Below are 21,990 nucleotides of genomic sequence, written 5' to 3'. Positions count from 1 at the left end.
CTATACAAGCAAATCAGGGAACTAGTCAAGTGTTCAAAAGAAAATTTTGAGGCCAAAATAGCCACTGAAGCCAAGGATAACCATAAGGCATTTTTCAGTTATGTCTACAGTCTTAAGAGCAGTATCCAGTACTGTGTGGAAATAGTTTTAGACAGCAGAAGGTACAGCAAAATCTGCTGGCCAATAAATTTAGCTCAACTTTGACCTCTGCAACTGCAAGTCATGCCTACTAAATCTGGTAGACTTCTTTAAGAAAGTCACTAGGGACATGGATGATGGGAAAACAGTGCATACTGCCTACGTTGACCTGGCCAAGGCATTTGACTCAATTCTCCACTTAAGTATTTTAGATAAACTCACAAAACTGTGCATAAATCCCTGTGTCTCCAGATGGATAGCCAAATGACTCAAGGACAGGACACGTTGTTAAATTGGGTGAATCCAGATCCAGCAAAAGGCCAGTTTACTAATGGTGTACCACGGAGCTCAGTGCTAGGATCTCTCCATTTCAGAATATACTTCTCTGATGTCAAGGCAAATGTAAAAGACCTCTAGCTGACTGTTTGCTTATGACTGCAAGTTGGGGACAATTAGGGAATCCCCCAACAATGAAGAGATCCTTCAGAAGGGTCTGAGACTCAGACAAATGATTGGTGCCAGGGCCTAAAGTTAAATGCAAAAAAAATTCATAATCATACCCTTTGGATAGTCAAATATCTCTGGAAATTACAACACCAACAGCATTCCCCTAGGCGTGGACTCCGGTATGAGAGACCTAGGTAAACAGACAGGTGGTAGCCTGAACTTTGACCACCATGTGTTCACAGTGATGAGGAAGTCTGTTTATGTGGTACAGCTTATAAGTCAAGGTTTGGCATCCAGATCCAAAGAAGTTAAAGTTCCACTGTACTTAGCCCTCTTCAGACCAATAATATAGTACAATGCACCTTTTTTGCATTTACTCTACTATGCATTTACAATAGCTGGAATGACTTCAGAGGTTCCTCACAAAGAAAATACAGGGTGTAAACTGTATGTCCTATGTGGATAGACTGAAAGCCTTATTCCTGTGTGCTTACTATTATGGGGTGGCCTATGCCTAACTTAGAAAGCATTCTCTAATCCAGGCATGATGGAACATGTTGCACATTCACAAGAGTAACAGCACAAGGGTCACCCAGTCTAGGGATCTAAAACTATGTTGTGACTCTAATAAAACATGTTGGACTGACAAATACATGTCTCAGAGTTTATCCAGTCTCTGGAAGATGCTTCCAATTTAGATTAAGCAGAGACATTATCTGGCCAAGTTCAAATGCAGTTTGGATCACTGGATAGGGAAACGTAAATTCACACCTTGGGTAGGGCCTCTGTCCCTTATGGACAGGCCCAATCTGTAAAATACTTAAGGTGTAGTCACAAACCCTAAGCCATCCTGTATACTCCAAGGGTCATATTTCCAGAAAAAATTGAGTAATATTAGCTAGGCTCATAAGGGCTCTTAAACTGTTAGCCTAGTAATCACCTATGAACCTCTGACAGACAATGGGACTTGTGGTGGCTAGGTTGTAAATCAGCAACACAGACATTATGGGACTTGTGGTGGCTAGGTTGTAAATCAGCAACATAAGGATTTACCAAGTAAAAAGCTATGAACCTAAGTAACTTTGAAGGAAATTATTTGTAGAATATTATGTCCACATTAGTACTAGAAAGTGTGTAAAATATTACTGTACTTCATACTACTTAAACCCACAATATTCCCTTTTAACTCTACCTTATATTATATAACTGGCCTGTTTATTTTTTAGCTCGTGTGGAATCATTTTGGTGTCAAAGCTTAAATATTTCTTTCACTGAGGACTTCAGTAAAATTATTTTTATTACATTAATGTCTGCCTTTGTTTGCAACACTCTATATATTGTTGTACTGATAATGTATTGAACCTCAGCTACCTCTCCAGAAACCGTAAGTATACTGGACAGATAAGGATCCTTTCTCCGATTTGCTGTTAAATAAGACTTATTCACTGATTTTGCTGTAATTACTGTTATTCAGTTGTGAAGTACTTGTTCATCTTTGAAACAGTAATGCCTCCAGTGGTACATGGCAGCAGTTGCAGATATTATCATCACCATAATCTGTTTATCTTGAACTTTCTGACCAAACTGCTTTTTGGCAATGCTTAACTGTCAAACCCAACTAAAAGATCTGGCACTCAACCCACACCCCTGTGTAATAAACTTAGTACTCTAAACACACTTCAATATACTTTATTCAGAGATAATAAAACTTTAGGACAAGTTCTGAAAACATTTATTTAGATGGGTTTAACTGATTTGAATTAAAAAAAAAAAAAAAAAAAAAAAAAAAAAACAGACAATCAAAATCTGTTTATCCTTAAATGCATGTAACCTTCACACCTGTTATGCTTACTTAGCTGCAGTTTCACCATTTCATTGTTTTTCTTGACTCATATAATACACAGTACCTTCTTTTTTATACTGTGGTATTGGATATATTGCAGCACCCCCCCCAAATCTAATGTAAAAGTAAAAACACATTTTTGTAAACTTACAATTCCCTGCCCTGCATTTGTAGCACTGGTCTTAAACCAGATAACATATATGACAGAAAAGTATTCAACATGTATTGCGGAGATCTAGAAATGGCATTCAATAACTATGATACAAGTACTCACCTAATCTTCCCCAGTCTCTACTGGCCATCTATTGAAAAAAAATATTTTGCAACAACTCACTGAATTCTTCAAGGTATAATAAAATGTCTCCCTAGAGGTACAACATCTGAAGGCCACTACTATTCAAATGTCTTTGCAATATTAGCTACATAATTTTCCTATTATTTTGACAAATAAACCTTTCAAAGATGAGGGCTGACCCAATTTAGTAAGCAAACTAAGAGATTCTCAAGACAGCAAGACTTAAGGGACAATGGTTAATTCTATTCAGTGTCTGCGATCCACTAAAAACAAAAATCACAAAAATCCACTTGCTGGGGCTAGCATATAGCCTCAGAATACTCACCAGTGTAAATGAAATCAGACTATATTTCATAAGGTAGTCCTGCAAAATGCATAGTTTGTCATAATTCATTCTGCAATACCCATTTTATCCACTTTAGCATTTTAGGAGAATCAAAGCTTGTCCCAGTACTCAGCAGATGCAAGACAAAATAATACATCCTGGAACATGGTTTGATTAAAACAAATGGGATGTAAACTGCTATATTTGGTTTAGAAGTACAGATGTTATTAACATCACAATACCTCAACTGTTCATTAAAGTGTCAGAAGTAGGATTTTTTATCCAGCACCAGAATACCCCTGAAATGTAATCTTGGGTTTGAAAAAGGCAACATCTAACTCATCTTTATTAAATTTAATAAGTTGTTGCAGCTGAGAAGAGTGTCATTTAGCTGTGCAAGCTTACTGTGTCTCTGGCTGACTACACACACCTTCAAGTCATACTAAAAATTAACAATGCAGGCTTTCAGAAACAATGCACAGATAAAATCATACTATGGCAACTCAACATTTTTTGTGAGGCCTTCTTATCCTTACTCTTCTTTTTATAAATACTGATACTATGAGTATGTCATAATGAACATACATTAAAAATGACCATATACATTGCACCCATAATTACTGTATGCTGCATTTATCTGCCAACATGTAGAGACACACCCTTACTTTTAACAACCATGTAATTGATGATGACATGTTAAATTCCCCTTCACCAATGTGCCTTGTTTACATGTGCTGCATTTATTTTTCAGAATATAGTCATGCCAGAGCAGAAAATCAATCTTATGCAGCTGGAGTTCCAGCCAACAATCACCTGGCAAATGACCTCTTTTGAGGTTGTAGCTGGAGTGCCACAAATGGTCCTGCTATGTCATGTTTAAGGCTATTTCAGAGGCAAAGGAGGATATTGCCGGGGCCCAGTGAAGCAGTGTTTTTTTTGCCCTAGTGAGGGCCACTAGGACCTGCTCATGTGTTGATAGTTGGAGGGTGGGTTATGCTAGAAGGGATTTCATGGGGAGTGGCAAGAGAGGAGTATGGGATAAGGTTAGAGATAAATTTATCATCCAATATATTTAGTGTGTCATCCTGGTCAGTGAAGGTTGTGCCATATACTATTAGACATATGTTATGAATGCCTACAAAACCATGTGTTGCAATACCCACTTAACATAATTGTACAGCATGTTAAAAACAAAGTCTCATTTACTTTGAAAAATATAGGTTTTCATTACTTCACAACTGTCACACTGAAATCTGAAAATGACTACTAGATTGACTCAGCTAAACAACAAAACTAATGGAAGCTAATGTCCAATTGATAGTTATATCTGTTACAATGTTTACTCATCTGTCTTTCATAGTCTTGCCTCAGTGACCAAATGTCTGAACCCTGAAAATGTCTAGATCACATTGCATTTGCCCTTTCTATCCATTTTTTCACGTGCCTCTGAAATCTTATTTTATCCAGCCCGATTTACATCTCCTTGGAGATTGAAATTCATTCACTTTTTCACCTCTATTTAATATATTCGAATGGTTTACTGCGTAAACTTTTAACGTTAGTTATGTCTCCATTATACTTTCGTCTGACATTGTAATCTGTGACTTATGTGCTGACCAGTTTAATTCTTAATGTTTTCATCCTTAAAGTCACGAACAGCAACATTTAATTTACTTATCTCCCTTTGGAATTGCATTGTAGCATACCCTCTGCAAAGCTTCAAATAAAAAACAAATCTGAACAGAAAAGTTCAAACTACAGCTGACTTTAAATTTTTCACTTAGTCCTTAATTATGTCAAAAAAATGCCAGCTGCAATACAGATTTCTTTAATTACATACACTGTTTTGCATTGCTTAATGGAGATTTTCATGATTTATTGCCAAAGTTAAGAAAAATATTCTAACCTCTTTTTTCAAAGTTTGGTTTCTCTTCTTCTGTCCTTCCAAGGCTTTCAAGTGTTCGTGTTACTTGGCTACCGAAATCATCATCCCTATTATTTGGTTCTAAACGATGCTGGTGGTCCTCCTCTTCATAATCGTAATCATCCAAAATAGGGGTCTCACGAATAGGCATCCCGATAACAGAGTTGTGTGCCTGCATACGAGAGTTTCGAAAGCTGTCACGAGCTTGAGGTCCCAGTAGCACAGACGGGATATAGTGAATTTCATGTGTTGCTTCTGTGCTAGCACTCTTTTGAGGCACTCGCCGTCTCTTGCACCAGCGTCGTCTTGTATAAAGGGCCACAGTAAAGATGAGAATTAACAAAAGCAATGCAATCAGCCCACCCTAAAAAAAAAAAATACAAGTGTCAATTACTAAATTTTATTATGATTGCATAACAGCTGGTTTAAAAAAAAACTACAGAGTCTAAGGGAGAACGTCATCAGTGTGCAACACATTCAGAGGTAATAAGTAAAGGCATCCCTTAAGACGAATAATTCTTACTGTAAAGAAAATGTTAACAGCATTTTCCCCCTTGAATGTCTTGTTTGAGATGCATGTGAAAATGCCACACTTGTCAAAGTTGCTTTATATGTAACAAAACTACCTGCATCATGAGTACTTGGTTTATTCAATATGATGCCTAGAGTTAAAAAAGACAAATGCACATTTTCAATGAAACATCAGAATAGAACCTATGATTTTTGTAGCTTTCCTCTAGAAATGATTATGTAAAATCATTACATGCTATGAACATTATAACTGAAGTATCTTTTTACGAAACATTAATCGACTATTTATGACTGGATATTACAATAACATCTGCACTATATAACAGTCGAACATCAAATAAAGGACACATTTAAGCTCTTATGTTGTGAGAAAATTAAGGTGTTAAGAATGCAGGCATAAAACCTCTATGGTTGTCCTAGACCATCTAAAGAGTCTGATATTTAACAGAAATTCAAAAAGTACAGCTTAGCCTCTCTTGTGCCCCCTTTACATTAAAGAATGAACCACTGAAAATCAGGAAGGGGAATACATACAGAAATTTTGAGCCAGATTGATAAAATGAGTTCAACTTAAGACTGCCTGCAGAGCTATTGAATTCATGGGACGCTCAATATTTTTTTTTAGGTTCATTAGTTTTATGTATATACTAGGCTAATGAGCACCACGGCCTTTATAAACCTAGCTAACTTCTTTAATTCACAATGAGGGCATTAAGTGAACCCCTTGTGAATATTTACTTATCATGATAATGGATGGTTTACAGCAGCACCAACTTACTTTATTGACAGCTGTCCCCACTACACTGCCATCATGCTGATGTGAAACAGGAGTAGCGATATGCAATGAAATTTAGTGTGCAAACAGAAAAATGCAGACTGCAACACTATGAAATCAGTTGTACCTGCACATCACCGCTATGCCACTACCCTGCTGCACAACTCTTCTGTGAAGTTAACATTTCATGCCCATAAGTTGACTTGCACAAATCCAGTATACAGGGCTGAGCAATAAATGTAGTGTAGCATTTTCAGAGGATAACAGGATTAAAAGTCTATTCCAGTTAACCATTAATAGAAATTGCAAATGGGAAAAAAAATTGGTAGCATAAAAAGGTTATTATGGACAACTAGTCTATAATAAATTATACAGAAATTAAAACTATAACACTCCAAGAACTATTCCACTTGTTGGCATCTAGTTTGGGGGAGGGGTGCTTCACCAGTTATGCTAGTGTTCTAGTATGACCAGATGCTCTAAACTGTCCTAGACCTAAGACAAGCTGGTGGAGAATAGGCTACACACAGTGCACTAGCAAACAAGGCATTCAGCTACAAAGCTAATTATTCAGACACTGGTGCCCTTTTCTGTGATAACACGGCCTCTTGAAGTTCTACTCACAGGTATTCAACTTAAACATCTCAGCTTAAATGTCTAACAGACTGTAATTCACATAAAAGGTACAATTAATTTGTATGATTGCTTTTCCGGCCATCGATATTAATACCTCTGGGTAAATACAGAACATTTCCTATTGAGTATCTCATCAGGATTAAGCATTTTGGTTAAATGAATAAGACGTTCCTCTACAAAGCCAATGAATCAGAAACTGGTGGCCTCTATCGTGATAAAATAGCCTCTTGGAGTTCTACTCACATACAACTTAACTGTCTCAGATTAAATGTCTAACAGACTGCAATTAACATAAAATGAACAATTAATGTTTCCAGCCACCTATATTTATTATCTCTGTGTAAATATAGAACATTTCTTATTGAGTATCTCTTCAGGATTAAGCATTTCAGTTAATTTAATGCCTTCTGAATGAAAATGTGTGCTCCACTAGTACATGGACTTTCCAATTCCTTTTCCCAGAATACAGGCCAAGGAATTGTAACAATTTATCCCTTAACCTCTGCCCCTTAGCAAGCTGATTGCAATCGATTACAAGTGCTCCAAAATACCAGTCATACTTCTAAATCTTTTGAGAAGCAGACTCCATGAGCATTGGATGAAAAGCTACTGGAAAACAAAGACTTGTTTATGATTGAGTCAGTTTAGCGTTATGTCTTAATACTAACCACCTGATACCACTTCTTGTTGCAAAACGTGATGCCCAAGATGTATACTCATTTAATTCCTGTTACAGTAGTGTGGTCGTATGTTATATGTACATACACTTTACTAAACTAGTCTTAAGGAATACTAATATAGTTAAGACAGTCATCTGAAAGGCAGATGACAAGCTACAGAGTAAAAATGTTCATCACATTACGGTACTTTTCTTGCTATTAGAAATCTTAAAGGTGACACGAGTCAAAATAGGTGAGGCACATCACAGCGGGAGTCTTATGCTATAATATGGTGCAACAATATTAGTCAGGTGACTGCTGAAATGAAAGTAATGGCTGACGGATAAAGCTCAATCATGGCTCACAGGTTTAATCCTCTGAGCTGAACTGCCAGACCTCATTTGTACATCTCAGTAATTTGAATTTATGATCCAGTTAAATACTGATAGAGTTCTACTTTAAATGTTTCTTCTTTATCTATTTTGCTCATTATTGAAATACAAAAGTAAAATGCAAACTGTGCTCAAGGGTAAGGAATTATGTAATAGCACATCTCAAACTAAACTTCTTTAGTATGTCCCACAGGAGTAAATGACTTTAGCAGAGTAAACGTTTAAAATATTAGATATGCATGATTATAAAGAGTATTTGAAAGCATGTCTGAAGACATATGTTTTCCATAGGGAGAATAAACAAATGTTATAATTCATTCCACACCCACTTAGGAAAACTGCTTTGGGAATTTATTAAGCTAAACAGGCCTATGCTGCAACTACAGAGGGTGGGATTCTTTATGCTTCCACTTCTCAGTATCAAGCAGAAAGACCAGCAGTTTCCAGCCACAGTGAGTTCATTCCTAAGGCATGTTTACGGAATAGCATCTTAGCACGTCAGAAAAAAAAATGTACATCAGGCATGAAACACTACTGAAACATGCAAGTTAATTGCTATTTCTTGCTATAACCATCTGAAAAGTTACACATGGGAAAGGGGGTCACTAATGAACTAAACTGAATAACTGGAGTTAAAATGTGGTCATTATCAAGAAGTGTTTTGGACAAAACCTCACTATTTTAATGAACTATTAAGGTTAAGAACCTTTGAGAAGATTCCATTCCTTATTGTCTGTAACTAAATTGAGCAGTTAAAGTAAACTTAGCAATCTTTGAGAAGACTGCAGTCCTTGCTGTCTGATACTAAACTGTAAAGTTATGGAGATCTGATCACCCACTTCAATTGTTCCTTTTCTTTCATAAACCCATCACTAAAAAGTATGCAATCAAATATGCAATCTTGAGGTCTCTCAGAAAAAATAGACTAGAAAATGTAGATTTGCATGTGTATTACCCTGGATATCTGCACCCTCAGCCTGAGTTACAGGATCCATTTTCAGTTCTCTCACTGAAGCCCTTTTGAGAATGCTAACTTACGAAGGGAGAGCAAGTTTGTTTCAAAAGAAACTTTGAATTTGAAAGATGACAAATACTCTTCACTAAGTCAAAACAGTAGTAAATAGGATGCCTGATTCATGAATGGCAACACTGTAAAGCAGTATGATTCATTCATTTGTATTTGTTAACCAGGTAGGTAAGTGGGTCCAAAGATCTTTTTCAGTTCTAACCTGCACTAAAAGGTATTAATATAAAGACATTAATGTAAATCTTAACATAGAAACATTAAGTAAAATTACACTGACATTTCATTTCAGATATGGCTAGTATACTATGAATCATGTGTGTGCATCTGTGGCTGTAAGCAAGGAACCTGGTCTGTAGGTTCTTAAAAGAATATCAGCCTTGATCATCTGTGTGCTATCAATTCCATGTAACATACGTTTGGGGTCTAATCTCCAGATAGTTAGGAGCTCAACCATGCAGACAAATGGGTCTATATATTATGTCCTCGAAGAGGCGTACCATCAAATGCCTCTTCATTGTCCCTTAAAACATGAACTCTCAGAACAGTGAATGGCCAGACCAGTGAATTCTTTCCCTGGGAAAGAAATTGCTTGGCCATCCTTGTGAGTTTGTCTTTTCCCCCACTATAGTGTGATCTCGGAGTTGCTTTATTTAGTTAGGGTGTGTGTGTGTGTGTGTGTGTGTGTGTGGAGCACAGCCCTCTACTTTGTAATGTTTGCAGTGATGCATTTTTCTTTTTAGGGTAAGCGATTTCTTTCCCAGGGAAAGAAATTGCTAATCTGGACATTTGCTGTTTTTGAGATTTTGTGTTTTAAGGGATGATGAAGAGGCGTTCGATGGAATGCCTCTGAGGATACAATATAGATCCCAGACAAACACAGTAGGTTCTAAGTATATATATATATATATATATATATATATATATATATATATATATATATATATATAAACTTTACATTGTTATAGCAGTAGCTGTACATAGATGAGAGAGAATCTACAAGCACTGAGTACCTGTGATTTCACCTTCATTAAATCAGCATGCATGCCTGGATTCATTTTATTCTCATAATTACATTTTATTGCTTGTGTCAAGGATATAATATGTCCTCAAATATTACTGGACAGATAGTTGCAGTCATACACAGTCTGGTGTGCTACACTGGACTATGCCAGTGGTATTAAGCAGACACTGGCTGCCTGTGCTACAGCAGTAAGCAGCATGCTTTTGCCTGTACTGCTATTCGCACATGCATTTTACAACTGTTGCATACCAAAGCAGTTTATGATTTGCACAAAGATGCCTAGCTCTGTGCAAGACTCATTTCTATATAGGTTCATATGTACATATTGGGCTAATGACACCCACTGCCTTTATATGTCAAGCCATGCAAACCAATTCAGTTGCCCCCACGTATCATAGCCATTTATTAGGATGTTTCTAGAGGTTATCTGAGGGTATGTTAGTTTATGTATTACTGTCTGCCTTTATCAGAGGAAGAGGAGCCAGATGGGTTGAATTTACGTTTTCCCATCCACTGGCCAAGGTTACACTTAAATAGGAATAAGGATGGACTCTGCTTTTTATGGATGGGGAGCCTGTTGCAGAGTGAGGGGATCCCTTGAGATGCAGCTCTCTCGTTAAAAAGTCTCATTTATGTAATAAGTAAAATTTAGATCCTTGGATTTAGTGGTTTTGATGCTGTTCATTTGCACAGCAGATGTGCACTTGGACCATTACAGCTGGATCCAAGGATGTCTTATATGACGGGCACAGATCGCACCCAAGTAACCTGTAGGAGACAGAGCATAGAGATAGAGCTTTAAGATGATCCATATAGGACAGTATCTGTAACACTTAACAGTTTGGCATGATATGCAAACTTTGTAGCCTTTCTGGATATTCTGTGAAATGTTTAGAGCTCCAATGTGTGTTTTCATAAAATATGATGCCCATGCATTAGACTAATAATGAGGCACGACATTAAACATGATCATTTCCATGAGAAAACAAATTATGCAAATGAATGAATTAATAAAAGCTTAAGAATAAAAAGCAAAAGGAACTTGCAAAGTGATGTAAAAATAGTTTAACAGCAAAGCTTTCAAGATCAAACTCTTCTTCAATGCCTAAAATCATACAAAAACACTTTCATATATATACACCACATGAACAAATTCAAACCAACAGAAGCACAGGAACAATAACATTAAAATAAACAATTAAATGCTTGTTTCGTGGAATAAGAGACCCTCTCTTAAGAACACGTTTTAAATTCACAGTATCATTCATAACCGCTTGAACATAATTAATCCATCTATCCTCAACATTCTCAGTACCCAACACAATACCCCCTCTTCTAATAGTTCTTTCAATGTTTTTATAACCATAAATGTAAAACTGTGCATTTTATCTGAACTTGTGTTTAGCTAAGGCATTACTCGCCACCTCCCTATGTATACCAGATAGGTGTTGGACTATTCTTTTAATATCCTGTTGGTTTTTCTAACATAAAATTAAATGCATTTTTCACAGGCGGATAAGTATCCATATTCTTGGTTTTACAAGTGGCAAACTTGAAAACTGGGGTGTACAAAAACAATGTTCTTATTTATATAGCAATAAAAATGGCAATCATAGCAAGGCACAGTAGTTTTAATTTTTATAACAGAATTCTTAAAGCACATCTTTAATCTCCTACAGGTACTAGAATCTATACAAAAGTTCAAACTGCTAGATATTTACTCAACACTGGAATGCACCCCCCCCCATATATACAAATTAAGGAGATTTTGATCTCGTATTTTAAGAGAATGTATATGTGATCATCAATCTAGTCATCTGGACTCTTTTTTTTTAAAATTACCAGGGAAGTTGTCTGCTTGATATTTATTTATTTAATTTTTACATTTGTTAGCCGGGTTAGTCTGTCTGGGTTCTTAGAAGCCCTTTTTCAGCAGAGACCCGAGAAGAAAAGCTCCCCCCCAAAAAAAAGTTTAAGTAAACAAATAAAGGGAGCTTATTCTAGAAATGCAAGATAGATTGTTTGTCATGCCATCTGATTTTAATAGTATGGTCCAATACTTTAGGTCAGTGGAAAATGTGTTTACTCTACCACTAGATCTACTTAAGTGAAGGAGTTCAGTGAGTGCTGGGTTGTTCATAGCACATCAGACTAAGCAGATATCACACTTCAGGAGTCTGCATGACACTGAATAAGGAGTTAGAGCTTTCAGTCAATTAGAATAGATAAAAGTACACAGACATGATCTTTTCTATTAGGAAATCTTGATGTTTATTTGTTAATGCATATTTTATTCTACAATTTCATATGCTATACCACTGGCTGATATATATATAATATTATATATATTAGAGAATCAGCTATTAACTTTTTTTTCTAACATGGTCTTCCAATTGTATTTATTGTATAAAATATTTAACTAACCTGTAGCTGAACATGGGCCCCTTGTTGATGCATTCCACCTAATTGCTCAAATGAAATAAATAAAGCTTCAACTGAGTAAAAAAAATAGTAGTCAAAGCTTCAGCTCAACAAACATCTCCATAGAGTTTTCCCCCCGGGGTCCATGCTCTCACACCCACAATCTGAGGACGTTCCAAAGATATTCTTTCACAGATATATTAGATACAGAATTGGGCAGCCATGACAAACAAAAAAAAGGCCTCCTTTTGTTGCAAGGACATAAAATGCATTAATAGTGATTTTTGTGTGGAAATAATTACCACTTTGAATAATGGTGAGTTAAAAATCAACTAAATGAAACTTTGTTCAATTAGCACTTCAGGCATGGTACACAAACACAATTAAAAATGTCTGGTTATAACTTTAGTATGGTGATATGTTCAATGTTAAGGCATGGCAAAAAAAAAGAAGTCAAATCAATATATGTAACATACTCATACATGCAGATATACCAAGATTTTATCACCACTAAAATATGTATACTTACAAATGTCTGTCAATTGTTTATTCTGCTCACTAATTTTGGATATTGCTGCAAAGACGCACTTGGAAGGCTCATAACCAAACATTTCAACAGAAGCAGCAATGAAACTCAAAAATCTCCTAAAGTTACTCCTCATGCCGTGAATGGAGGAATGTACAAGCCAGGACGTCAAGCTGGCCAGTCAGGCATATAGACAATTCTCACAAAAATGACTATAGCAGTGAATAATACAGTGAAAATCAGGGCAGTAGAATTATCAGAGAGAGAGATCAAACTGAGGATCCATCTTCATAGCTAGGCTGCATCTTAGACAGAGGTAAGTGATTCCATGGCACAAAAAGAGTGGGGATTCTTTAAGAAAAAGCATAGGATATTGAGAATATTATGTCTTATAATATATTACTTAAATCAGTTTAAGAAAGAACTGAAACAATAAAAGCAAACAAAAATACCTCTAACATCCTGTACAAACATATCTTTCATAAGCATTCCTTCCTACAAATGTTCTACCCCCCCTTGACCTTATTGCCATATCAAAAATCTTACTGACTGTATAATCTCATCAAAAGTCCATAATTTATTGAATATTTCTTTTGCTCTTGCTTACAAAATGTTATACATAATTATAACAAAATGTGTCAACTTCATCCAGCCTTTTTTCTTAAAAAAATATGTTTCCATATCCATATTCAATAAAAAGACTTTTTTTTTTTTTAATTCCATCCAATATTTACTCTGACATTTTAAATAAAACATGCTTCAATGTTTCATTTACGTTTCATTTAATACATACTCATTCATTTACTGCTGTTTATAATACTGACTCTTGTACTGGTAATTTTTTTTTAAATTAGTCTCCACAAACCCCTCCCCCCATCATACCAATATTTAATTATTTTTCTTTTCTTAGTTCCATCTTACAACTCATTTTGTAAATTATACTATGGATTAGTATAACAAAATTACCAGGCATTTTGTTTTCAAACAGTTTTCTATTTCTTTTAACTTCCTTAACTTTTTTTTCACATCTGCAATTTTCGTTTCTATTATTTTATTTCCTCTTTTTCTTTGTTTTCCTTTTTTGTCCTTTTAAACTTTCCCATACTTTTGGTTTTATGTTTACAAAATTTGAAACTACTCTTTTTTAAAACCTCATAACTTTAAGGAAACCATAGATATATAATTAACTAATGCTACTGTACATTTAATTCTCTCTTCTCTACTTGATTATATATCACAACCCTTTTTATCAGGTTAAGCCTGCATACCGAAAAATTATAAAGAAAAAAATATATGTAGCAACTTATTTTACAATTCTGTAGGAAACTTCACTGAATCTAAATAATTCAGTTTCTATATAACAATGTTTTTAATCAAATACATCCCTTTTTAAAAACTAACCCCTGGATTTACGAATCTTCCGTGCAGGACACGTTTAGTCCTGCATGGAAGAGGCAGGTTAGGAGCAGGACAGCAGCGTGCCATGCATATTAATAAAGGCATGCTGCCCAACCCCCTAGGCATACACGGAGTGCGTATGAGTGCAGAGGATGTGTCTGAGAACAGAGCTCTCAGAATAAACACACCCCTGCAAAGTAGAACAGCAGAAAGTGGAAATAAATGAGCGAGGCCACTCATAGGTGTCTGCATATCCCCACCAACAGTCCCCCATGTGTACAACAGCAACAGTACATATAAATAAACTGAAGAAAACAGTTATATTTATCTTAAATCCGAGTACAGCTAACTGTAGGTGCGTGGGTGTGCCCATCGCTTAGCTACGGTTAAAGCAGCTTAAATGTCCGAAGAGGATAACAAGGAAGATATATGCAAATGAAGCAGCAGAGCAATAGTGTAGTGGCCAGGGTGTCCGCCTAATGAGCAGGCATTCCCGGTTCAAGTCCCACTGCAGCACATACCATTCTCCATGTGAAATCTGTATATGAACATTTTTTTCTCTTAAATTTCCTATATAACCTATTAAACAACATTTAAATGTTAACTGGACTACTGTATTAATAAGGCACTAGTAAGCAGGTTTAAGCACAAATAAGCAGTAGTAAACGTATAGAAGCACTAGTAAGTGTGTTTAAGTGCATTTGCATGGGGGTAAGCATTACCTACACAGATTAAGCAAAGTAGAAGCTGAGTGTTATAAACTGTAACCGGAGGTTAGCAGTGCTTAGCTCCGCGCACACCGCTCTACAACTGCTTTCATGTGCCGTAATCACTCTGTACCCAAACCGCCCATGTTCTTCCCACCAAAAAAATAAATAGCCTCTGGAAAGCTCGAACTCACAACCCTGTACACTATAGTCACAGTAGTTAACCACTAAGCCCATCATAGCAATACATATGAATGAGGTATCAGCAAACTAATCCTCACCACAGGAAAAATCAAACCAAACATGTGAACTGAATCCATGTACAGTGTGCTGTTGTATAACCTGCAACATAACAAATGTGTGAACTGGAGTACTGCACTAAGCACAGATGTGAGGTGTTATTGTAATAAAGTGCAGAAGTCCCCAGGACCCCATACAGTGTATGTACAAATGAATCATGGATACCAGACACATATATAACCTGTAATGATAATAAATCACTGCCAAAAGGCTAATTAAATGCTAATTAACTATTAAGCAATGCTAACCACTGCACAGCTCAACTTAGTAAGTGTAAGCAATGTGTAGGGCAGCCAATTCAATTTGCTTAGTGGTATACCTCGTTAAGCAGTGCCAACCTTAGGTAAGCAGGTGTGCCCATAGCTTAGCCTATTCAAAACTGGCCAATCATGGAAAAGTGTGGGAAACTGGCCGTATTTAAACCCCACAGGCAAGAATACTACTCATAACTGGTTGTATATTCCTACTGCAGGCAGAATGGCTGTAGTGGGTGAAGGCACTCTATTCAGAGCGCAAAGCTGGGGCATCCAGGAGTCAAAATTCATGGTATGGCTCCTGGTAAAACACCATGAGGAGAGACTACTGCAGGGCCAGTACCAGGTCTCGCAGTATAAAATGGAGGCCTGGGACAGACTCACTCATGACCTCACCAGTGCCACAGGTATCCCCCCAGACTGGTGAGCAGGTCAGGCACCAACATGCTGACCTGAAGCAGTTGAGGGGGAGGGATGTACAGGAACAGTGGATCCAGGAATCTCGTCAGATGCCTAATGCACCTACTAAGTATTCATTCTACTAAGTAGGTAATAATTGCCTAGCTTGTGTATACTATGGATAGGCATGGCTAAATATCACTGCATTTCTCTGACAGCTGCAGATGAGCGGGCTGCGAACCAGCAAGCCCATGATTCTAGGTTGCAAAGACTGCATCGCAAGGAAGGTTAGTAATTATTCTGCATGTACTGTCATAACAAATAAATATAAGAGCCTGAGAAAGTGTTGTACCACTAGAAATAAAGGTGTACTATTCTGTGAATAAAGGTATAACCCCTGGAGTTCTTCTGTTTACTCTTCTTTCATATATTGTTGAACTGTTGCATACTATAAATAGTACTGTTGTATTAAGTAGCGTTACCCACACTGTGGTATGCAGATAAAATGAGTATGAAGGTCTGTATAACAATGTTGGAAGTGCCAAGAGGTCAGTCATTGTACAAGTGAGGTAGACAGACAGAAAACATTAGAAAGCTTCACATCAATTCCCTGATAGCACAGTGTACTGTGATGTTAACTGTAAGTTTTATGTCAAACATAGCAGAGGTTTGAATCTCGGGAGTGCTAGTAAGTTGTATGCATTATCATACCCCACACCTGTACAGATTTTGTTACAATGTTCAGATAGAAAGCTGTATGCAAAATTACACCCAACAACATACAGGTTTTGCTAGAATGTTCAAATAGAAAGTTGCATGCATATTCATACCCCTCAACTGTTCCAATCTGTTCAGCATGTCCAGATAAATGACCCACATCAACAGCCTGGTAACCCGTTCCCCTGAAAAAGCAGTGCGATGATCCAAGAAATGTAAGTAGCCCATTAATGACATATAACTGATAGTCAGATGTGTACATAGTCAGAGAATGTATATGAAAACAGACCTGTCATTCCAGCATTTCACCCAAAGTGTATGAGAGCAATTCTCAACATATGTTGCATTAACACCTGCATCTTGTCACGCCTGTATGTAAGACACAGGTCATGTATATAATAATCTGTAAACATACCACTGTACAATATAAGGCCATTGGGTAGTGTAATAACACATGTAAGGGACAGATCACCGCAGTGACTATGAATATAGTGAAAACTACAAGGATATATTAGTTGTTAATTGAACTCTCTCTCTCACCATACCATATGTGCAAAAATAACCCAATTGCACACCTCAACTGGTATGTGTACACTCCAAACTTTTGTTGGGACATATGTCCTACTGGTTTATAAACATTCACATTTGTTTCTATGCATGTGCCATGTTAAAATACCCCCATATTTGTGGCCTGCTGCCATCAATGAAACCTGCATGCTGTTGTAATGGCCACTGTTGTTCCATATATGCATGCGTTCTGCTTGCTTTGCAACTGTTTTACATCTGGTGTGTTGGGTTAATGGGTATACCTATGCATGCTGTTATAACTAATCCTGAACGCTGTCGGCTATTACTAACCTATATCTGTCTGTAAACTGCAACACCATAGCTTGTATGGGAAGGCCGGCCCCAGTAGACCCACCTGTCCCATCTCAGCTGGCCATGGCTTTGGGCACTACCACATCTGGGGCCCAGCCTGGGACCACCTCCTCCGTAGGCCCTGCACCACCTTTGGGTGGAACCATCACAGGTGATGCCCCCGGGAACAGGGGTGGAGAGGAACCAGTCACCCGTCGTCAGGTCTGGGCCATGGTGCGTAGGGAGATCGATAGAGCTTTTTGAGATGAGCTACACCAGCTTGAGGGCAGAGTGGCACAATTAGAGGGTGAGTCTGTCCCTCTCATATACAGTCCCCAGCACAGCCACCTTTGGGGCTGTGAAGGTGCAGTGCTGACTGCCCATGGGTGGGGACCTCAGTCTCACTGTTTCCATTTGGGGGCTCATGGGCTTGGGACTTCCAAAACCCCTCCCCGTCCAAGGTGTTTACCCGCCACATGTCATATACCGCCCCTGTATGCGTCTTGTTTGTCTCGTCTGTTAATCTACCCAACCTACCTCCCCAACATCCCAGTCTCACCTGAAAGAAAAGGGCAATCTGTTCCCAGAAAAAAAAAACTCGCCCCATACATAGCTGTGCATTTCACACACGTATCCACTGGACACATGTAATCTGGTCTAATTGGCATCAGAATTAATTTATGTTGTCCTCACCCCTCTCCCAGGGTTTTGAGTGTCCACATCTACCTCCAAATTCAGTGCATATGCACAACTGCTGCTGAAGACAAATTGGCAGCTATGGACCTTCCCTACACCCTTCCTGCACATACTAGCTATTTTCCCTACTGTCTTTCCCTCTTTGGGCCCCTTTTTCACCACTTTCCCATCAACCTTTTTTTCTTTTCTTTTAAAGAAATGAGCACATGACTAAGTGGCAGTACTCACTTTTAAGTAGCAGTAAGCAGGTTTAAGCCTGTTTGCATAGGGGTAAGCACTGCCTACACAGGTTAAGCAATATTGCAGCTAACTGAGTGTAAGATAATGTAACCGGAAGTTGGCAGTGCTTACCTCCGCGCAAACCTGCACAAACCCACTTAACTGCTTCAAAGTGCCTTAATCACTCAGTATCCAACTGCCGGTGTTCTGTACCACCAACAAAATAAACAGCTCCAGCAAGGCTCAAACCAAGGACCCTGCACACCACAGACAAAAGTGATTTACCACTAAGTCATGACAAATGCAAATAAAGTTGATATTTTCAGAAACATATCATCCAGTCCAGTCATGCAACAGCACAGAGAATGCATACCTACAGCTAGATGGATATGTGTGTGCAAATATATGACTATCTGAATGGATACAAAATATCTATATATGTAGCCACATATATATATATATATATATATATATATATATATCTATATATATATATATATATATATATATATATATATATATATATATATATACACAAATATATGAACAGATATACATGAAAATGTCGACAACTACACATATATATGTCAACATCCATACGTCCACATATACACAGCAAGTTACACATATGTACACAGATAAATGTCCCCATAGGTATATACGGACATAGTTAGAAATATGTAAGCAAAGATATACACCCACAGAGGTATATATGACCAGACATCTGTAGATAGCAATAGTAGATTAACACACACATATGTCCACATGCAGCTTGAAAGGCCTTGACAGGCCCCAAACAATACATGGTCACATCCAAACTGGCATTCCCCCTGCCCAGACAAACACGTCTGGCCTGCAAAACACTACCAAGATTAATGTAATGTACGTGTGTCACTGAAATAGGTACTTAAATTAGCCCTTGGTCATGTTCCACATGATGACATCACATCCCCCTCTCCCCCACTCACTAGTAGGGAAGAGCAGTACAGACCCATCCAACCAAGGCCATCCCCGACCCATACATTCATTAGCCACAGTTCGCTTCCCCCCACCCGCTGCACACACACAGCTACCCTCTCAACCTTGGTTACCGGCCCGTAGATACCACACCACTACATATTGCCCCCCCTCGGGACCCATCCCTTATGTTGTCTTGACCCAAGTATCCTAGGTCTGGCACAAGCCATAGTCCATGCACATAGCCATGGGTACCTATGTAATTCTGGGTGTAGACGAAAGTTGTATACCCAATGTTCGGGCTGTCCCACATGGGACGAATGATTACCTGCTACTAACAATAGGTTTCATGTGTGAGACTGTGTACACTACTAGATTTAGTTGTAGGTATCGCAAAGCATACATGGCACACATGGTTGGCCGGTATGCACATGAAACAGTACCCAGCAATAACAGGCAACATGACAGGATATGTAGCTAAATATGTAGAGGTATGTGCGTGTATATATAGCCATAACTACATGGAGATATACCTCTCCCTCTCTGTAGTAAAAATGTATACATACACAGACATGTATATAAATACTCACATATAGATATATACATATGCAGACACCCATACAGCCACATGTCTATATATATATATATATATATATATATATATATATATATGCATACATAAATACAGCAATATATATCTATATATATATATATATATATATATATATATATATATATATGCATACATATATATATATATGCATACATATACAGGTGTGTGTGTGTGTGTGTGTGTGTGTGTGTGTAAATATACACAGATATATTGCTAGGATATGATACAGCAGTTAAGAATTATATATGTTCACAGGGCGTGCCAATGGGGGTGAGGGGCCCAAAAAACACATAGCATCAACCACCACCTCCAGCTAGACAGGTGAAACATACAAACACAATAAAAGTAAGCCCACTGCTTCCCAGACTACAGGCAGGATACTACCAGTGGGAGAGACCTGCCAAATCTAATTTGAAACAGACAAGAATGTCCCTTGTGAGACAAACTGAAAATTGAATGGCTATTCCGGTTCCTAGCCATTACATTGATAACCTATGGCAGGGCAAGCATGTTCCCGGACTACAAAGTTGGGGAAGCCAGATGACCCATGGGGCGAGACAACATATGAGATGGGGCCAGAGACATGGAGAGTGGGCAGTGTGTAGTGGTGTGTTCAGACCAGACCTGCACCCGGAGTAAGGAAGAGCACTGAAGAGGAGGTGGGGGGGGGGGGCTTTAGGTATGAAATTATGGGCTTAGGCATGCTGGTGTTGGCTGGAGCGGTTCTATGTGGACCGTCCCAGGGATGTCAGCAATAGTGTGTATTGGGCAGAGCCAACACCTAAAGAGCAGCCATGCCCGGTAAGAGTCCCACTGCAGCAAAGTCTAGTTTACATGGCAAAGGACGGTATAACCAGATGTGTTGTTGCAAACCCACTAAATGACACCAAAGAACACATGGTCGCAACACCCCACTGTAGGCCTGTAAGCTGAACTAATTGGCATCACAAGGTATTATTGCTGTCCTCATCCCCATCCAGGGGTGTGTGCGTCCAAACCTACCCCCAAATGCAAGGTATATACACAGCTGTCACTGTGGAAGAAATTGCCAGCTGTGGACCTTCCCTTCAGCCTTCTTGAACATCCCCTGGTCATGTTCCTTACTATCAGCCCCTCTGTGTGGCCCAATAACACCACTTACCTGTCGACCCCTGTTTCATTACTACTAATGTTCACAGTCACAAGTAGGTGACACCCTCCACACAACTATATTGGCAGAATCTGGAACCCCCAACCCACGTGTATTACCGCAGCTGTCCCACATGACACATGTAAATAACACATGAAGGGAAACCTCAAGCACACTTGGATCACCACCTGTCGATGTCCACCCCCCCCAACACTCCATACTGCTACAACAACTACTCACACTGACACTTCCTTGTCCTGCCTCACATACATATCCCAACATCCTGCAAACCTGCACTACTGCTCCCTCACCAGTCGAACAGCCTACTATACAGTTAAAATTTCCCCCCTTCACCTACACCTTCACTATTCACATCTACTCTACAACACAGGTATGGCATAACTAAACCTAACCCGAATACATGAGTGTAACCTATCCAGAACTACTAAAATGGAATCCCCCTTCACCTTACACTGACCCTTGTCAACAGTCATACCAGACATGTACACCTGACTTAAGCATGTATAATATTGACATGTTATTTAAGTAGCACAGGGGTATGCAGCAGCAAGTGGGATTATGCCTGTTTGGGTGGCGGTAAGCAATGCCTACACTGGTTACGCAATGTGGAGGCCAACCCAGTGTAAGACGCTGTAACTGGAGGTCAACAAGTCTGAGCCTCGCGCACACTAGCGCATATCCACCTACACTTCCCCCGCAGTGCCTTAGACACTCTGTAGCCAACAGCTCTTGTCATGGCCAGTAACAAAATAATCAGCACTC

At 38.4% G+C, this 21,990-nt stretch overlaps 1 protein-coding gene across 4 annotated transcripts in view; it reads right to left on the bottom strand.

The window, feature by feature from the left end:
* The window catches only part of ASTN2 (astrotactin 2), a 7,150,955-nt gene that overhangs the window by 5,914,171 nt on the left and 1,214,794 nt on the right, over window positions 1–21,990 (bottom strand). For all 4 annotated transcript variants that reach the window (XM_044057934.1, XM_044057931.1, XM_044057932.1 and 1 more), the window contains one exon: window positions 4,955–5,336. In XM_044057934.1, coding sequence (XP_043913869.1) covers window positions 4,955–5,336 — 382 coding nt within the window. The remainder of the gene's footprint in view (window positions 1–4,954; window positions 5,337–21,990) is intronic.

Source organism: Protopterus annectens, chromosome 16.part0, assembly GCF_019279795.1.
Source record: "Protopterus annectens isolate FY-2018-M chromosome 16.part0, PAN1.0, whole genome shotgun sequence".
NCBI classification, from domain to species: domain Eukaryota; kingdom Metazoa; phylum Chordata; order Ceratodontiformes; family Protopteridae; genus Protopterus; species Protopterus annectens.
This window is presented reverse-complemented; position numbering and strand designations above follow the sequence as displayed.